At 42.3% G+C, this 19,805-nt stretch overlaps 1 protein-coding gene across 2 annotated transcripts in view; it reads left to right on the top strand.

Moving 5' to 3' along the window:
• Positions 1-19,409, top strand: part of ZDHHC5 (zDHHC palmitoyltransferase 5) — a 51,770-nt gene extending 32,361 nt beyond the window's left edge. For both annotated transcript variants that reach the window (XM_083349289.1, XM_083349288.1), the window contains exons 3-12: positions 139-260; positions 1,461-1,618; positions 3,002-3,174; positions 3,354-3,456; positions 3,528-3,619; positions 10,102-10,234; positions 10,623-10,746; positions 12,133-12,245; positions 16,107-16,996; positions 17,825-19,409. In XM_083349289.1, the coding sequence (XP_083205415.1) occupies positions 224-260; positions 1,461-1,618; positions 3,002-3,174; positions 3,354-3,456; positions 3,528-3,619; positions 10,102-10,234; positions 10,623-10,746; positions 12,133-12,245; positions 16,107-16,996; positions 17,825-17,990 (1,989 nt within the window). In that variant the 5' untranslated portion in view covers positions 139-223 and the 3' untranslated portion in view covers positions 17,991-19,409. The remainder of the gene's footprint in view (positions 1-138; positions 261-1,460; positions 1,619-3,001; positions 3,175-3,353; positions 3,457-3,527; positions 3,620-10,101; positions 10,235-10,622; positions 10,747-12,132; positions 12,246-16,106; positions 16,997-17,824) is intronic.
• The last annotated feature ends 396 nt before the right edge of the window (positions 19,410-19,805 follow it).

Raw genomic sequence — 19,805 nt, 5'->3', positions numbered from 1 at the left:
TAATTGGTGCCATGAGCTTCTGAACAAAATGACAAAGTGCAAATATATAGTTATTTAGGAAAATGTTTGAATATAAAATGCAGTTAATAAAGTTGAGAGAGTGATTTTTTTTGTTTTGGACTGTTTTTTCTTGTATAGGTGTCCAGGACTCAGCTTTCACGTCTCCCCAATCATACCCATTTACAATGCTGTGGTCTTCCTTTTTGTGCTGGCCAACTTCAGTATGTCCGTTTTCATGGATCCTGGCATATTCCCTAGAGGTAAGCATTATTCCAGTTTCTTGCAAACCATAAATCTAAATATGGTGATTATGATATCGTTATTTCAATTCTTCATCTGTGAGGCATTATCTTTTTTACATTTATATAAGATTTTTTTTATCACAATACATGTAGTCTTCAACTTACAACCATTCATTTAGCAATTGTTACAAGTTGAAACTGCACTGAAAAAGTAACTTACAACCGTTCCTCACACTTATGACTGTTGGGCGTCCCCACATCACACGATCAAAATTTGGGTGCTTGGCAACCGGCATGCATTTATGATGGTTGCCGTGGTCCCAGGGTCACATAATCACCATTTGTGACCTTCCCAGCTAACTTCTGACTAGCAAAGGGAGAAGCTAGATTCACTTAATGACCACACAATTTATTTTATAACAGCCATCGTTCACTAACAAACGTGGCAAAACAGCTCATAAAATTGCGTGCAGTTCACCTAATAACTTGCCTTGCTTAGCAATGGAAATTCTGTTCCATCATCATAAGTCCATGACTAGCTGTAAAAATGTAAATATTTGCCTTTCTGCTATAGGTCCAAGAATGAATATTGAGAATTTTAAATACTTGGTCAGTGTTGTTGGACACTGTGACTATATTTGCCTAAGGTAGTAAATTGGGATTTCCTCAGTTTTAGCAGTGAACACGTAGCATTGCTCCCTTCCTTTATTGCCTGGTTCCTTTTGCCAGGGAGTCTGTCTTACAGGCTTGGTATGATTATTGGTGTATTGCTCACGTTATATAATCCATGTTGTTTTGACTGGTTCAGTCGACAGCTAATAAAATTAGTCTTCGATGTACGACCACAAGGAAGCCCAACGTTTCCATTGCTAAGGAAGGCAGTTGTTAAGTGAGTTGTGCTCCATTTTACAACCTTTTTGCCGCAGTTGTTTAATGAATCATGGTTTCCACCATTGACTTCGCTCGTTAGAAGCTGGCTGGGAAGCTTGTAAATGTTGGTCGCGTGACCCCGGGACAGTGCAGAGTCATAAATGCATGCCAGTTGCCAAGCACCCAAATTTTGATCATGTGGCCGTGGGGATGCTACAATGGTCATAAGCGAGAGAACCAGTCATAAGTCATTTTTTGTCATTACAAATCTAGAAGGTGGGAATGTATTGATTCTGGGTTGTTTTTCCCCCCTCTCCTATTGCGTTTGATGGCTTTCTTCTACTTTAGCTGAAGAAGATGAGGATAAGGAGGATGACTTCCGAGCTCCCCTATACAAAACTGTGGAAATAAAGGGTATTCAAGTGCGTATGAAGTGGTGTGCAACATGCAGATTCTACCGGCCCCCACGCTGCTCCCATTGTAGTGTCTGTGACAACTGTGTGGAGGTAAGATAAAATGAGAAAGAGAGCTCCACTAAAGAGATTCAAAATGCTTATTCTACGCAGGATGTAGCTGCGCTTCTTTTAATCAATTCCAGAAGTTGAGTACTGAGTGTCAGGTTTTATAATCTAATCTTGAGAAAGAAAAAGGGAAGGAGATGGGAATAAGGGACAGGACTTTCAGAGGAAGGGTGTTAAATCGGCTGTTCCTTTTTTTATGTCAGCTTTTTCCCTGAAATGGGAATTTAAGGTGATGTGCATAAGCTTTTCAGATTCCTCCCATCCAGCGTTTGAACAGCCCCAGACCTGCTTAGCTTCAATAGGATTGGTGTTTCACCTATTTTCAGATTGTACCATAGTCACAGGTATTGGTATTGGTATTGTCTTCAGGCAATACCAATTCATACAGGCCACCACATATTAATTATCCAAGCTGAACACCAAAGTTGTCAGATGCCACAATATGCTGCTTCTAAGATCCTGTTGCATTGAGAATTTGTGTACATTCCGTGTAGGGTTTAGACTGGCGTGGCCAAAAAGGATTGTTTTAAAGGTGTATAGCAAGGTAGCTCTGAAGATTAAAAACTTTCTTGAAAGGAAAGCTCTTCAGTTGCAAAAATCCGTTTGCCAAAATGGCGGGGAGGGACTTGCCAAGGCATATTGGAAATGCAGAGATGGAGAATGGGTTGCCTCAGATATAAACCTAGGGAGACGTTGATGTTTTTACTGACTAATATGGGGGTGGGAAGGGAAATGCAATTCTTAAAACCACATCTGAAGGAAATTATTCATCTGCCAAGGAGGGAGGCATTCCAAGAGTCTTTGACAATAAGTGGGGTTACCCTTCCCCCGTTGTTTCACCATACTCAGTGTAGATAGAACGTTGTTATGCTTCAGAATTCCACTCTGGAGCTGAAGCAAAGAAAACTTATCTGAGATGAAGCAAACTATTTGAATTTGATTTTCTCTGCTGAGCAATTCCAAGAGTAATGTTTGGGAACATGTTCAGTAACTTTGTTATTTCTGCTTGTGAGGCCTGGGAAATTGGCTAGATGTTACAAACTGTATACAGTGTTTGTAGAAGAATGCATATCCTGACATTCTTTATGTCAAAACTCATCTGTCTGTCTATACACACATACACGCACAAACACTGAATACATGAAAAGAGAGGAAAGGCATAAGGTCAATCAGATCAAAGGTCTACCAGTTCGTTGTGGCTATACCATTCTTACAGGAGCTACGTTTTACATTCTATCATGATTGGAAATAAATACTTGAATTATAGTCAGATGTGCTGTAATTTAGAATAGTTTTATTAATATTGTAAAACTGTAGTCTGGCTTTCTAGAGGAATTATTTTTCTAACCTTTTTTTTTTTAATGGAAGGAATTTGACCATCACTGCCCATGGATGAACAACTGCATAGGAAGACGCAATTACCGCTACTTCTTCCTCTTCCTGCTCTCACTTACAGTACATATCATGGGTGTGTTTGGTTTCAGTTTACTGTATGTCCTATATCAAGTGGAGGAACTCTCTGGAATCCGCATGGCTGTTACGTATCCTTTAATCTTTTCAGGAACAAGGAGCTCCCTGATAAAAATGAACCCTAGCTAGGAGCTGTTAGATCTCCTTAAGACAGTGTTAGATCTCCTTAAGACTCTGTCAGGTGGGAAACAGATCTCCAGATAAGAAATGAAGTGTGATCCTTGACTCTTGTTCCTTGACTTTGCTGCAGAATGGCGGTCATGTGTGTGGCTGGTTTGTTCTTTATTCCTGCATCTATCCTTACAGGATTCCACGTGGTACTGGTAGCCAGAGGTCGCACTACCAATGAACAAGTAAGTATTTCCAATTTTGTTTTGTGGTTCATTTCACTGAATTTTGCCTAACCAGTTTTTGATCTTTGCAGGTAACAGGCAAGTTCCGAGGTGGGGTAAACCCATTTAACAAAGGCTGCTGTAAGAATTTCAGTCGTGTCCTCTGCAGCTCTCCAGCCCCCAGGTAAATTCTATTCCACCAAAATAAGAGGGAGAAGAGGAGAAATGAGAATTACTGTCTTCACAGTGTGAAAAAGGAGAGGAAGTTTCTCACAGTTAACCGTATGAATGGTTCAGCAAGGAGACGCTGGGTTGCCCAAAGCAATTGCTAACAGTCATTTCAGTTCTTAATCATAGAATGGGAAGCTGTAGGCGTCATCAGAGTAATTCCCTTGCTTGGTGCAGGATGTATTGGAGTATCCCCGACAAAATGACCATCCCGGCTTTATCTGAAGGACTCACCATTCCCCATGGGAACATGTTTCATTGGCTATATATAGCTTTTGTACAGGCAGAAAGTTCCTCATGTTGTCTAGTTTGAACCTCCGTCCTTGTAATTTAAGCCTACAGGTAGTCCTTGAGTTACAATGGCGATTGAGATTGGAATGTCTGCCACTAAGCGATGCGGTCATGAAGTGCAAGGTCATGTTACCGCATTACTTAGAGACAGCAATTTCTTCAGTCTCTGTTACCATAGTTAAGCAGGAATTGTGGATTCCTAGGCTATAGCCTCATCCCAGCTTCGTGTTGGCTTCCAGCAACCAAAATTAGTGGGGAAACTGGCAGGGAAGTTGCAAGCCCCAGGTGTCTCGCCAGCAGGCAGGTACGTGGCTGGTGCCAGGGAAAGAGGGAGCACCCGGTTGTTCAAGTGGCCAGAAAGGCACAGTCTCAGCAAGGCTTGGGAAGAGCACGTGAGGATATACGAGGGCACAGGGAGGTGTGGCACGAACACAGTAAGGCTCAGCGAGTGCGTGCGTGTGGGTGGTTGGAAGCTGTAAGTGCAGAAGGGCTGGTGGAAGGGTGCCTCTGGGTGGGGGAGAGTTACCCAAGCATCTTTCAATCCTCTCTGCCCACTTTCTCATTGACTTTGCTTGTGGGAAACTGGCAAGGAAGGTTTGCTGTTTGCAGTCACCTGACCACAAGATGCTGTAAGCACCTAAGTGCCCGCTAGACCCTGAGCACCACTGGAACATCAAGGGCCGATTGCAACCAGCGCTCTTGAGCGCTGTTGTAACTTCAAACCATTGGTTTGAATGAGTGGTTGTTAACCAAGGACTACCTGTATTGGTTCTCTGGTTGGTGGCAGCAGAAGAAATCCGGCTTTCTTCTGTGTGACAACCCATCAGGTATTTGGAGACTAAGATAACATCACATGCCTCCAACGGCTGCCTTTTAATAATCCTAGCTCCTTTAATGTTCTTCATAGAGCTTTGTTTTCCACATCCTTCACAATATGGACGGGAGAGAACAAACTAATCTTGACAAAAGTTACTGTTTATCCAGCGGGGTGCTCAGGCAAGACCAGTGGTATCGCATGTAGTTGAAAGAACTACTCCCGAAGGAACAGATCTGTGATTTCTGCCTAGGTGGAGGCCAGGAGAGCGTTTGGCTAGCTTTAGCTGGTGCCACAGTTGCAGCATGAACTGGAGCAGGAAGATCTTAACTACAGTGATTCTTGAGATTGCCATCACTTACCCAGATTACAGCATGGGTTGATTTTAAAGTTACCACTTGAAAGCTTCAGTTGATTCAGCCTGTGTATAATCTAGCACTCCCTAATAGGAGCACATTGCATCTTTGCTTTGAGCACTATATTGGTTTTCTGTTGGCTTCCAGTCTATACTGATAGCATTTCCCTGACCTGCTAAAGTGCTACCTCTTGTCAAGGAAGGATATGAGATTAGTCCAGAATGATCTGTTGTAACAAACCCATGCTGCCTTTGGTTAATTATTAACCTGCTCCCATACTCCCATACCATTCTCAAGTTTCTTCAGAAACTTGCCTAGCCTAGATGACAAATTTTATTTGTTTAATTTAAACTTATTTGCCCCCTATGCTGCCATAGGGTTACTCTAGGTCAGGGGTAGGCAACCTCGGCTCTTTTATGGACTTCATGGACTTCAACTCATGGACTTCAACTCCCAGAATTCCTAAGTCAGCTGACTCTGGAATTCTGGAAGTTGGAAGTCCATGAGTCATAAAAGAGCCGAGGTTGCCTACCCCTACTCTAGGTGGCTTACAATAATAAAAAGGTACACAGAAGTAAAATTAATAGAACGTTAAACAATGACAAAGAAAAAAATGAGAATAATACATCAATATTGACTGCCCCAGATTTTCGTTCGTTCCGCCGGGACCTGAAGACCTGGCTCTTTGAGCTTTCCGGCCAGGACTGAGAACTTTTAATTTTTAACCTATTGCAATTGGGTTTTTAATTAGAGTTAAGGGTTTTAGATTTTAATTAAGGATAATTTAATTTATTTTAATTTGTTATTAACTTTTGTATTGTTATATTGTTTTAATCGCCTTGTGAACTGCCCTGGGTCCTACGGGAGAAGGGCGGTATATAAGTTTAAATAATAATAATAATATGATAAGCAAAAAAAAAAGGATAGTAGTAAGTACGACAATGGGGGGGGGAGTGGAGTCTGCCCTCAATCTAGCAGCCACCTCCAACCTGGAATACCCCCATCTGGTCCCCAAGGCAACCAGCAAAGCTAAAATTGACAAGTTTGTCTGCTTCCTCCTTTTTTGAAATGGGGAACAACATTTGGTTTTTTCTGGAACTTCACTGGTCATCCAGGAGTTGAAAATGGTTTTGCAGTCATCGCACTACAGGTAGTCCTTGGCTTATACCAGTTTAGTGACCATTTTGAAGTTACAGTGGCACTGAAAAATGTGACATGACCATTTTTCTCACTTACGACTGTTGCAGCATCCCCGTGGTCATGTAATGAAAATTCGGGCGCTTGGCAACTGGCATGTATTTATGACAGTTGCAGTGTCCCGGGGTCATGTGTTCATCTTTCGTGATCTTTTGACAACCAAAGTCAATGGGGAAGCCAGATTCACTTAACTGTGTTACTAACTTAGCAACTGGGATGATTCATTTAACAATGCTGGCAAGAAAGGTTGTAAAATGGGACCAAACTCACTTAACTGTCTCATTACCTACATAAATTTTGGACTCAGTCGCAGTCATAAATCGAGAACTACCTGTAATTTCTTTAACACCCCGGAATGTAATCCATCTGGCCTTGGAAACTTCAATTCATTTAATTTTTTTGTTAAGGTCTTCCTTACTCTCTCCTGCATTCTATTCTCTCTTAAGCTGCAATTCTGCCATGTCTGCAGTGGCATGATAGCGGTTAGATATGGCTTAATTTCATTTCAGAAAGTAGACAGGTGAGGAGTTTGTCACCATCCTTTATTGCTGATTCATAACTTTCTCATTATATAGACCTACATTTTATTTCTAACATGTATAAAAGGGTCCTTTTGGGGTTTTTTGGGGAATGTGTCTCAATTCTCAGATCGTTCTGAGCTTTAGCCTTCTGACAGTGTTCCAACTTTCTAGAAATACAGAAGAGTACAGAAGTAACCATGAAGAAGGTATCCTTGAGTGGTTAAGTAAATATCAGTTTAGTTCTGAAAGAAAGGAGGAAGTGCGAAAGAAACTCAAAAGATTTCTCCATCTTGAAAGCCTTTGGTGTAATAAGGGGAAAGAGAGAAAGTCGGGCAAGTTTTCCAGATTTTGTTTTTATTGTGCCCTGCAACAATAAAATTCCAGTAGTCCTTCTGGAGTCTTTCTCCTGACCTGTACCATTCTGAAGGACTGACATGAGGCTATGTATATTCCTTCTTTGCTAAAGTTTCCCTCCTTTCGTTTGCTGAACATCTCCTTTTTTCCTGTCAGCGCTTGAGAGCTCTGCAGATATCCACCATATATCTTTAGAATCTTGTTTTTCTCTGTTGTTGTAGAGTTGGTTTGCAGTTGTGCCCTCAATATTATACGTTGTAGAGCACAGCTGTCAAACTTGCCGCGTCATGTGACGTGTTGCGACATAAAATCACGACCTTTTTTTTTTTTTTTGCATTGCCAGAGCTGGGGTCAGCACGGGCCGGCAGTTTGACACCCCCGTTGTAGAGTTTCCCACCCTTCCTGGTGCCATTTGTCTCCCATCCACCTTCCCTTAGAATTCATCAAAATTGGTTCTACTCAGGTGCAGGGTGCAGTCTGACTCTTGTTAGTTCTTTCTTTTTCTGGTTATCACAAATAAAGGATAACATCTTTATTTTCCCAAGAGATGTCAGCTACCTTAATCTTTTCAACCAATTCTTCCTCTTGGTAATAATTAAATCCACAATAACAGACCAGCTTGCTCTTTCTTCCACTTTCTGACAAAGTTATCGGCGGGAGGTAACCATAATTTATTGGGCCTAATTGATATCCCCCATTATCCCTGTTGCGTGGCTTCGTGAAAAACTGATCATCTGCTGCGGAAAGGCCTCATTGATGTCTTCTCCTGCCCAGGTGGTCTGTGAAAAACTCCCACAATGGTATCCCTTTCCTTTCTCTTTTTTTCTTGTTACCCAAGATATTTTTTATAGGATTTCCATTCTCTGCTGAATTTTTGTTCAATGTATTTTTTTTCTTCCTGTACAGTGCAACGCCCTCACCCTTTCTATTCATTCTGTTTCTTTTCAATAAATTACACCTTTCCAATGTTGTGTATGAATCACAAGCTTTATCCCACCAAGTGTTAGCAATGCCTATCACATCGTGTTTGTTTCCCTAAATTAGGAGAACTGTTGTTTGACAGAGCAGCTGTGTTTTTCCTCTCCCTTGTAGATTGCAAAGGGTGCGTGCTGATCAGTATGTAAAGATGTAGGAGTATTAATTTGGTACAAAGGCTGACTGAGTGATCTCCTTTAAAGTGCCTGTGGCCTGTTTTCCAAATTAAGAAATATAATTAAATTCTGACTTTGGTCATCTAAACTAAGACTTTTCTGGAGCAGAAGATGTTATTGCTGCTCCAAACATTCTACTTCTTTGGGGAAAATGTCTTTCGGATTTATATTGAGTATCCCTACTTTGATTTTTTCTTCTTCCATTCGGTCCTGTCCAATTCTCAGACTGTCTGGACAAGTCTCTGTAGTTTTCTTGGCAAGGGCTTTCAGAATTGTTTGCCACTGCTTCTTAGGGCTGGGAGAAAATGACCGGCCCAAGATCACCAACTCATGCCTAAGATGGGACTAGAACTCCCAGTTTCTCACCTGATGCCTTCACCTCTGCATTAACTGGCTCTCACTTTAGATAAATAAGGAACACTAAATAGCTCCAAATTAAAAATATGTGACGTTATTATTTTGTGCATGATTAAAGAGGAAGACTATGAGTTACCATAGAGCCAAATTTCCCTTTCACCCTCTGTCACGATCTGAAATATATTAGGACAGTGCAGCTTTCTGTAGGCATATGTTTCTGTTGCTTAACTATGCAGCTGTATTTAGATTATTTTTCTGCACCCAACCTACCTACTTTTGTAATGAATCAGAATCTACAGGTGCTACATTTCTCTGGCTAGCATTACCAAAGTTCTGTGTATGCATTTCTTCACATTTATAAAATTATATTGAAATAAAACTATTGTGCACAAAAGCAATTTGTTTCCTTAAAATCAATAAAAAAGGAAGGAGGGATAAAAGGTTAGAATACAATTCCTGTTGTGTAATCCTGTGTTTGAATGTTACTCCTTCATTGGAATTGCAAAGTAACTTTATAGAGCAGCCATTTTATTTGTTACTTTCTTCATTACTTCTAGTTAATTCTAGAAACTGCCAAGTTTAGTTTTGAGTTTGAGGGGTTTTTTGTCACCTTGGTTCCTTTGTTTTTGTGCTTTTGTATTATTATTTTTTTTTAAAAAAAATAAATAATTGTAAACCATCCAGAACAACTAATAATCTGGCAGCATATAGATTTAATAAATTATTATCATTTTTCTACATCTTTAAAATAATATTATAGGTAGCCCTCAAGTTACCATAGCAGTTGTACTGAAATTTCTGTCACTAAGTGATATGGTCATAAAGGCAATATCACATGACCATATCACTTAGCAATGGCAATCCCTACAGTCCTGTCAACATCATTAAACAAGGATCATGGGTCTTGTAAATGAATCTCTTCTCACGACCTGCTGCCAGCTTCGAACAATTAAGTCAGTCAGGAAGCCAAGAGGAAATTGTAAGTGGCAGGTGGTTGGCAAGCAGGCTGGCAGGTAGATAAGAGCTGCTATTGGGTAGAAGAGGGAGCGAGGGTTTTCTGCAGGTGGCTGGTGAGGTGTGGAGCGTGCACAGCAGGGCTTGGGTAGCTGATGCCAAGTGTGAACCCATTCTCCCAAAAGGAGCAGTTTTTTGCCAGAAACTCTCAAAAAGCACTGGGGTGGGCATATTTTATGGTGGCTGTCGTAACTCTGAATAGTTGTTAAATAACCGGTCATATCTTGAGGACTGCCGGTACACAAATGTCTTCAAATTGCAAAGTGTACGTATCTCAAACCTTATTCTGACATTATACTGCCTTGCCAAGCCAGGTAAATAAATAATGTACTATAAGCACTCTCTTACTATACTTGACTTAATCCCTTTTCACTATTCACTAGGTATCTTGGGCGGCCAAAGAGAGAACAGACTATATTAGTGATGCCTCCATTCTTACGGCCAGAAATATCAGATGGACAGGTTGCTATTACGATAATGGACAATGGTATCCAGGCTGAACTGAAGAGAACAAAGGTGAGGAGGACATGAAAGTGCTGCATAAACAGTGGCTTCAAATTATTCTCAGGGTTTGGGCAGCGTAAGTAGGTATCAAGTGATTACCTCAGGCATTGTTCCTTAGTAACATCACTCCTTGTTTCTGCTTCTCCAGGAATTGAACTTGAACTTACATTTCCCTCCTGTGTAACCAACACAACATAAAAGTTGTGTCTTTGATCATTGAGTTTTTGCTTTTCACTTCTCATCCAGCAACTGAAACATGTTCAGTTTACAAGAACATTTGTGGAAATGCTGGAGGAGTAATTGGTCATTTCCACCTTTATCCAACCAAAGGCAGCATTCATAAGATTGATGCCTGCCATTCTTCCGATTGTACCAGTGTGCTTTGCTTTTTTCTCTGCAGTCCAAAGGAAGCCTTGAGATAACAGAGAGCCAGTCTGCTGATGCTGAACCGCCACCGCCACCCAAACCAGATCTCAGCCGCTATACAGGACTGAGGACACATTTAACCCTGGCCACCAATGAGGGTAAGAGGGATTTGCTTGAGAGAGACAGTATCTGATTGTCTGTATCAGGGAAATAATGTCGGTCTCTGCATCGCTGCAAAACCCGATAGCCGTGCTTGTGGCTGTTAAACTAAAATGTAATGGTTAATTTTGAAGTAATTAGTAGGTCAGCTGATGATGCTGTTGAGGCAAGGTCTGATGAGACAAAATAACCTTTATTATCATTTTTCTGTACACACAATGGCACACATTAAAATGAAATCCTGATGGCCACTCTCAAAAGAAGAATACACCCACATTCACACATGCATACACATATGTGTGTTAATTAAGATCTGTCCTCAAAGCTGTGACTGTTGCACCACCCTTGCAGTCACATGATTGCATTGCTGGGCACTGGTCAACCAGTTCACATTTATGACATGTTCAGGATCCCATGTTCACATTGCATTTTGTGACATTTTTTTACCATTTTCCATCATAAACACCCATTGGGCGATCTGGGTTCATACTTGCAACCTCACGATTCGCTTAATAACCATGTGATTCGTTTAGCGACTGTCGTAAAAACAGCTGTAAAATCAAGTGCAGTCATGTGGTGACTTGATTTATGACAAAAAATTTACATTACTTTACATTACATAACTTAAAAAGGAAATTCCAGGCTCAATTGTTGTAGTAAATGGAAGATATGATCTTTGTTGTTATTTGGGCTATATTATACATCTGTGTGTTTTATAACAGATAAGAAAATATGTGTAGATGTGTTTGGCACTTTGTTTTGCAGGTTTCCATTTGAGTTCTTAGATCGGTGCTACTGCCTCCCATCCAGCAGTGCTGAAAACTTGCGGGGGGGGGGGGGGGAGAGAAAGACAGAGACAGAGAGAAAATAATATTCAAGGACATAATACATAAACATATATTTCTAATACATTTAATACATTTATATAACCCAAACACTCTCTCTCTCTCTCTCTCTCTCTCTCTCCCTCCCTCCCTCCCTCTCTCTCTCTCTCTCTCTCTCCCTGTGTGTGTGTTTGTGTGTGTGTAAAAATTATATCTGTTGTATTTTTTCAGTTTTCAAGCACTTGATTTGTAGTTTTTTTTCCCCCTTTCTTTGAAAATGTATTGCATTTGCATTATAATTGCGATCTATGGTGCGATCTCATAGAAAGGAAAACATTCATTCCTGTTGCACTGTTTTTATCTCCTCCCCCCTTTATGCCTGTTTTATAGTTCTGGTTGATTCCTTAACCTTCAGGACAGACTCCTGTCACTTGGTTCTCACAGTTGAGTCATCTGCTATCCATGGGACTTGAGGCAAAGATTCAAGGAGACCCCCCAGGGCGACACTGAAGCAAACTATTTATGACAGCCACCCTGTTTTTTTCCCCTTTCTCTTTACAGATAGCGGTTTGCTAAGTAAGAACAGCCCTCCTACTCCAACTATGTATAAGTATCAACCGGGGTACAGTAGCAGGAGTGCTCCAGCTGCAATGCCTCACTCCACCAGTGCCAAGGTAAATAAGCTTGCTCAGCAAGAAGAATAGACCACAGTAGATGTACACGCAGGGGGAGGTGTTGAAAGGGGAAGAATTTGGTTTGAGACTATAATGCCTTAATTGGATTGATGTAATATTTTACTAAGGGAGGGTTGGTAGACTTGTTGGACCTGCCTTAGTTTTTACTAGAACTCTGAGACCTACTAATTGGAGCAATGAAAAAATGATGGGTCATCTGTTGAATAATATACAGGGGAATACTTTGCAAATATAAATATAATTTTTATTTCAGAACAGGACTGTTAATCTAATTAGAACCGAAAAGTAGACTTGTTTAATCATTTGATTTGGAAGAACATTAATGAAAATTTTCCAGAGATTCTTTCGCTCATTGCTACTCTATAAAATAATTACTCTTATGCCAGAAATACACAACTCTAAAATAATATTTACAGGTAGTCCGCAACTTACAACTATTTATTTATTTATTTATTTATTTATGGGATTTATATCCCGCCCTATCTCCCGAAGGACTCAGGGCGGCTAACAACAAAACATATAATAAGTACAGAAATCAAGATAAAAATAAAATTGAGAACATCTGTGCAATAAATTAAAATTAGAGAATTTTAAAAAATAAATTAAAAATTCTAAATATAAATTAATTAAAATGCCTGTCAGTCCAGGTCAGCCTGGTGGAACAGGAGTGTTTTGAGGCCGCGGCGAAAGGATTAGAGGTTTTGGGCCATCCGAAGCTCAGGGGGGAGCTGATTCCATAGGGCTGGCGCTCCCACAGAGAAGGCCCTCCCCCTGGGGGTCGCCAACTGACATTGCCTAGCTGACGGTACCCTGAGGAGGCCTTCTCTGTGTGAGCGTACTGGACGATGGGAATTTGTTCCCGGCAGCAGATGGTCCTGCAAGTATCCCGGACCTAAGCCATGTAGGGCTTTAAAGGTAAGTACCAGCACCTTAAATCTCACCCGGAGGGTAACTGGTAGCCAATGCAGCTCACGCAGGAGGGGTGTAATATGGGAGTATCGGGGAGCTCCCATCACAACCCGTGCAGCTGCATTCTGCACCAGCTGAAGCCTCCGGGTGGTCTTCAAGGGCAGCCCCATGTAGAGAGCATTACAGTAATCAATACGGGAGGTAACGAGTGCGTGGGTGACTGTACGTAGGGCATCTCGGTCCAAAAAGGGGCGCAATTGGTATATAAGACGAATCTGTGCAAATGCCCCCCTAGCCACGGCTCCAATATGATCTTCGAAACTGAGTCGCGAATCTAGGAGGACGCCCAGATTGCGTGCTCTATCAATGGGAGGTAACATCTCTCCTCCTATAGTCAGAGATGGAACCTCTTGGACTAAACGAGATGACGGTATGTACAGCCACTCAGTCTTGGCCGGGTTGAGTCGAAGCCTGTTTTCTCCCATCCAAATCTGTACCGCTTCCAGGCAACGGGACATCACATCGAGGGCATCACTGGGTTGGTTCGGGGTGGAGATGAATAGCTGGGTATCATCAGCATATTGATTATATTTCACCCCGAAGCTACGGATGATCTCTCCCAGCGGCTTCATATAGATGTTGAACAGGAGGGGCGAGAGCACCGAACCCTGAGGCACTCCACAATTAAGAGGCCTAGGGCTTGACCTCTACCCTCCTGCCAACACCGTCTGCGAACGGTCCGAGAGGTAGGAGGAGAACCACCGCAAAACGGTGCCTCCCACTCCCAGCCCCTCAAGACGACGCAATAAGATACCATGGTCGATGGTATCAAAAGCCGCTGATAGATCTAATAGGACCAGGACAGAGGAATAACCTCTATCTCGGGCCCGCCAGAGATCATTCACCAGTGCGACCAATGCCGTCTCCGTGCTGTGCCCGGGTCTGAAACCCGATTGGTACGGATCTAGATATTCAGCTTCCTCCAGGTTCAAAGGGAGCTGTCGTGCCACCACGGTCTCAACGACCTTCGCAAGGAAGCGAAGGTTGGAGACAGGACGGAAGTTGTTTAAAACAGCTGGGTCCAGTGCCGGTTTCTTGAGGAGGGGCCTTACCACCGCCTCTTTCAAGGCGGCAGGGAAGTACCCCTCACTCAGTGAGGCATTGATAACTGCTAGGAGCCAGCCTCGTGTAACCTCCCGAGATGCATAGACTAGCCAGGAGGGACACGGGTCCAACAAACATGTGGCGGCACTTAGTTTCCCCATGATCTTGTCCACTTCACCCGGAGTCACAGGATCGAACTCTTCCCATCCGAAGCTGTTCAAAGTTACAACGGCCCTGAAAAGAGTGAGTTGTGTCCATTGTTGACATTTATGACCATTGCATCATCCCCGTAGTCACGTAATCGAAATTCAGGCGCTTGATCACTGACATTTATGACAGTTGCAGTGTCCTGGTATCACGTGATCACTTTTTGCATCCTTTTGACAAGTAAAGTCAATGGGGAAGCTATTACCATCACTCATTCCTATTTTTAGTTTGCGATATCTTGTGTGAGACCTAAACTGCCCAGAGTGTTTTATATATATAAGTAACTTTAAGAGGGTTAATTGTATTAACGTGCATAAAAAAATAGCAGAAATATTGTGATATAGTTAAACGCTGATCTTTTTATAGTGAACTCCTGCGAGTCAAAAGGAAATTCTAATTATATATATATGGTTTTACCCTATATATATATATATATATATATATATATATATATATATATATATATATATATATATATATATATATATATATATATATATATATGGTAAAAGTTCCCCCGCACATGCGTGCTAGTCGTTTCCGACTCTAGGGGCCGGTGCTCATCTCCGTTTCAAAGCCGAAGAGCCAGCGCTTGTGCGAGGACGTCTCCGTGGTCATGTGGCCGGCATGACTGGACGCCAAAGGCGCACGGAACGCTGTTACCTTCCCACCGGAGTGGTCCCTATGTTTCTACTTGCATTTTTTACATGCTTTCGAACTGCTAGGTTGGCAGAAGCTGGGACGAGTATCAGGCGCTCACTCTGTTACGCGGCACTCGGGATTCGACCCGCCAAACTGCCAATCTTCTGATCGACAAGCTCAGCGTCCTAACCCACTGAGCCACTGATACACACACACACACACACACACACACACACGGTATATCACCTCAAGCTTCTAAATGAAAGTGGGATAGAAATCCAAATCCAAAGAAATCTAACAAACTTTCAGCTGCTGTCAACCATAGAATCACTGCCTGCTCAATTTTGAATTTATGTTAACCATGATTGCATCAGAAGCCAAATTAGGGGCTGCAGCAGCCAGAGTGTATTATATTTTTCCATAGTTTTGCTCCCCTGTTGTTCACTCATCCCTTTTCTTCCACCTTCTCCCCCACCCAAAGGGCAATATAGGTAGGATGTCTCATTTTCAGACTAGCTATGTAAAGCTGGCAGTTCCTTCTATGTGTGTGCCTGAGAGAGAACATTTGAAATATTTTAAGGTTTTGTATGATTTATTACGTATTTAACAGGTTTTTTTTAGTTTATTGTATTCTTGTTTAACATAAAATTTTGATACCCTATGAATTGATTAAATACTCAGTTTAGAAATATAACCGAATCCATCTCATCGAAGGCATTTATATCTGAGGTAGAATTTAAATATGTGTATTCTAGATTCATATTCAGGATTCTGTTGCATTATGTTGACTTTCAGTAAGTGAATTATAACGTGTATCTTGTAGCTTGCAAATTTTCAATTTCTGTATGGAAATTTATTTTCCTTCTAATAGGCCTGTAGGATGCCTTGAAGAAGGAGAGGGCACACTTTATTTTTATTTCTTATGCACAGCTTAGGAAGCTATCGAGTGACTCCTGTATCTTTTACTCCCTCTAACAGCTAAATCGAGGAGACAGTCTGAAGGAGCCAAAATCTATTGCTGAAAGCAGCCGATACCCCAGCTGCCGTTCAGAACCATGTCTGGAACCAGAAAGTTTTCGATCACCTACTTTTGGCAAGAGTTTCCATTTTGATCCTCTATCCACTGGTTCCCGCTCCTCCAGCCTCAAGTCAGCGCAAGGCACGGGCTTTGAAATGGGCCATCTTCAGTCCATCCGCTCCGAAGGCACTACTTCCACATCTTACAAGAGCTTGGTGAACCAGACACGCAACGGGAGCTTGTCATACGACAGTCTTCTCACACCGTCCGATAGCCATGATTTTGAGTCAGTGCAGGCAAGTTCAGAGCCAGACCCGCTCATGGGATACACGTCTCCTTTTCTTTCAGCCCGTATTGCTCAACAGCGGGAGGCTGACTTGCACAGTCGTTTTCCAAGCTCTGGTTCGCCCAAACACCAGCAACCTTGTGATTCTTCACCCGTCCGCTATGACAATCTTTCGCGGCATATTGTGGCTTCCATGCAAGAACGGGAGAAGTTGCTGCAGCAGTCATCTGTGCCGCCGCCCCTGGCCCAAGAGGAAGACACAGGCCTAGGGGACTCTGGGATACAGTCCACCCCAGGGTCCAGCAATGCCCCACAAACGAGTTCCTCTTCGGACGATTCAAAACGTTCACCTTTGGGCAAAAGCCCACTCACCCGCCCAGTGGCACCTCGCTTTGGCAAACCAGAATCACCACATGCACTTAGAGTGCGCATGCTGGGCTCACCAGAGCAGCTTTCATCCTCCCACATGGGCAAATCTATGTCTTACAGCAGCCAAAAACAGTCGCCTCAGGCTATCGTTCCAGAGACTGAGGAGGTGGCCTTGCAGCCTTTACTGTCACCAAAGTAAGTACAAGTGACACTTGTCTCGTTCTTTTAAGTGTTCCTTGACCTAGTGGAGGATGAACCACATTTAGATCTGCCCCTTCACTGCTCTGGCCAAGGATTCCAAGATAATTGTGATTCCTTCCGGCAACATCTGAAAGAAACAGCTGGCAGTGATCTACAAATAGTGTCTGCTCTCGTCTGTCCCTTCCTTCCCTCCCTTTTCCTTCCCCTTCTCCAGTGTGTGAACCAATCCATTTCCTCACCCTTAGTTCTGTAATGCAGGGTGCATTGCATAGTGTCACATCCCGTTGTGTCAGCTGTGTGGTCTGTGAGATGGTCATTGGCTTTCATATGAGATCCTTGAGACTTTATATTGCCTGCCCGATTACTACCTCATATGTAAAAACACTCTGTGCGATATAATTCATGTTCCTACTTTTCTGTGCTCCCCTGTTTCTTGTGGGTGCTTACGATACTTTTGAGGCCATATCAATAAGCAGGTGGAACAGGTTATAAGAAGTCTCGTCCTTTTGATATCCGTGCCCTTTCCTGCAACCCTTTCTTGGTCTGTAGTACACTTTCGTTTATCCCTTCCGTATGGTTCCCAGTGGGTAGAATCCTGTGTTTAACTTCATCCTCCTAAGAGACTAAAATATTTGTATGGCCTTGTCAAGTTTCTCTGGGCTGACAATCCAGTGCGGTTAGTTTTCCCTTTGCATCCCAGGCAATGCCGATCTGCATTCCAAATTTTCCTTCCCTTAAGCTACCTGTGAGGCGTCCTCCCATTTCCATTTCCATTGAATGAGTGCTCACTTCCTGATGCCCTTGTGTCCTTCCTTTTCCCAGAGACGAGGTGCAGATGAGACCCTCTTGCAGCAAGTCTAACGGACAGCCCAGGACTCTGGGCTCAACCTCGCCCATCCCTGGCCAGCCACCTCTCAACAGTCCCACTCGAGGAGGAGTCAAGAAAGTCTCCGGAGTGGGTGGGACCACGTACGAGATTTCTGTATGAGGAGCCAATCTCCCCACCACCTGCTCCTCTTTCCAAACGGTCGCTCCATCAGATGCGTGGACTTTTTTAAAAAAGAAAGAAAGAAATCCAGGTTTTGGTGGGTGGGGAGAACAGAGAGGACAATTACCCTTGAAACTTAAAACTATTTGAGAGAGCTTCTAAACACTACAATGGGATCTCGGCCTTGCTCACCTCCACAGCCTGCGCTCTTCCCTCTCAGCCAAAAGGAGACTGCAGTTTGTAGCACATTGCCGAGAGCGAAGGGGAGGACTTGGTGTCAGCCTCCTCGTACGGAAGAAAAGTGCAGGCTGTAGCCTGTCCTGCTACCAACAGAACAGTTTATTGTGGACCTTGTGCAATCGCTCGCCTAGTGCAGTATGGGGTTGATCATTTTTAAAAATTTTTTATTATTGCTACGGATTCTATATTTTTTCTCTTCTGAGTTACTGGGTGTGTGTATATATAAATATCTATAAATATATAAATATAAAAAGAAGAAGAAATTATATCTACCCATAAGTAAGGGAGGTAAGCCTGGTCATACGTCATCAGCTGGGCCTGAGGAAACCATGTGTAAACCATATTCAGGAGAATCTGGTGGGATAGAGCAGAATAGCCATTTGGTTGTCTTTCAGCGAAAACCACTGCAAAACCACTACCCCGATAGGGCTGAAGAAATGCCAGTTGCCACGTTGGATCTGGCCTGGTTATTTCTGCCTCTGGCCAAGCATGAGCAGGAGGATTAATTCCAGGAGGGAGCATACAAAGGCACCACTTCTATTACCTTTGGGTTTTGCTGTTGAACATTTTCCCACAAGTATTTTTTTTTCCTTGAAAGTCTTGGAGGGTTTAGGAAAACTAAGGGGAGTATTTGGGTTTACTTTTTCAATGTCCAGACAGATCTCTTTCAGAATGATTCCCAGAGAGAAAACGCTGTTCTCTATAAACCAGGAAGCATGTGAAATACTCATTGTGTATCATTGCAGCCTTGGATTGAGGTGCTAAATGGAAAGGGTAGCAGTGGGCCTGAGTCCCTTGTGTGGAGATACTATTTGCATTAGGTAAATCCTCCGAGTGGTTTCCTGTGTTTTTTTTAACCTTGCTTTTTTAAAATGCTCCATATGAATTTCTTGTGATGTCACAGTTCTTTATTCCCAAACTGGGCAAGAGAAAGAAGAGAGAAAAAAAACTAACCAAAAAGCAATATTTTTTCATATGCCAAAAATCTCTCATCATGTGTAAAAGCCCATGGCAGTAGATAGAAATCAGCAATCCAAAAATTCAACAGCCTAAGTCTCTACTGAATCTTTCTCTATGGCAATATCTAAACTGTGGCCTCGGTTAAGCCACACTTTTATTTTTATTATGACTAGCCATTTTAAATTGAGGAATAAAAGAATACAAAAGCCACTTCCTCTATTCCTGTGTATATTTTTTTTATTTTGTTAAATGGAAGACATGTGGGTGTTGCTTGCAGTGGGCCCAGAATTGTTCAGTAGATCACTGGCTTCTGGAGTTTGGCCACTGTAACTGCAACCATCAGATGGTTTTCTTAAACAGGTAAGTGAGGACCATGCATTTTAATATTTACAACCCAAGAATTACACAATCATTTTTGAAGTAACCTGGGATTTATAACCTGGACTATAGATCTTGGTTCAAATAGTTTCCAATTGCCTCAGGAGTCAGGTCCCTAATGGGTATTTTTCAGGTAATAGGTTTTGCCAGTTTAATGCTTCCTACATTTGTTCCATTCATCCCTAGAGAGCATAGCAATTAAATTATGATTAGGCATTTAGGTTGTGGGACGCAGCT

The sequence above is a fragment of the Vipera ursinii genome, assembly GCF_947247035.1.
Source record: "Vipera ursinii genome assembly, chromosome: 1".
Lineage (NCBI taxonomy): Eukaryota > Metazoa > Chordata > Lepidosauria > Squamata > Viperidae > Vipera > Vipera ursinii.
This window is presented reverse-complemented; position numbering and strand designations above follow the sequence as displayed.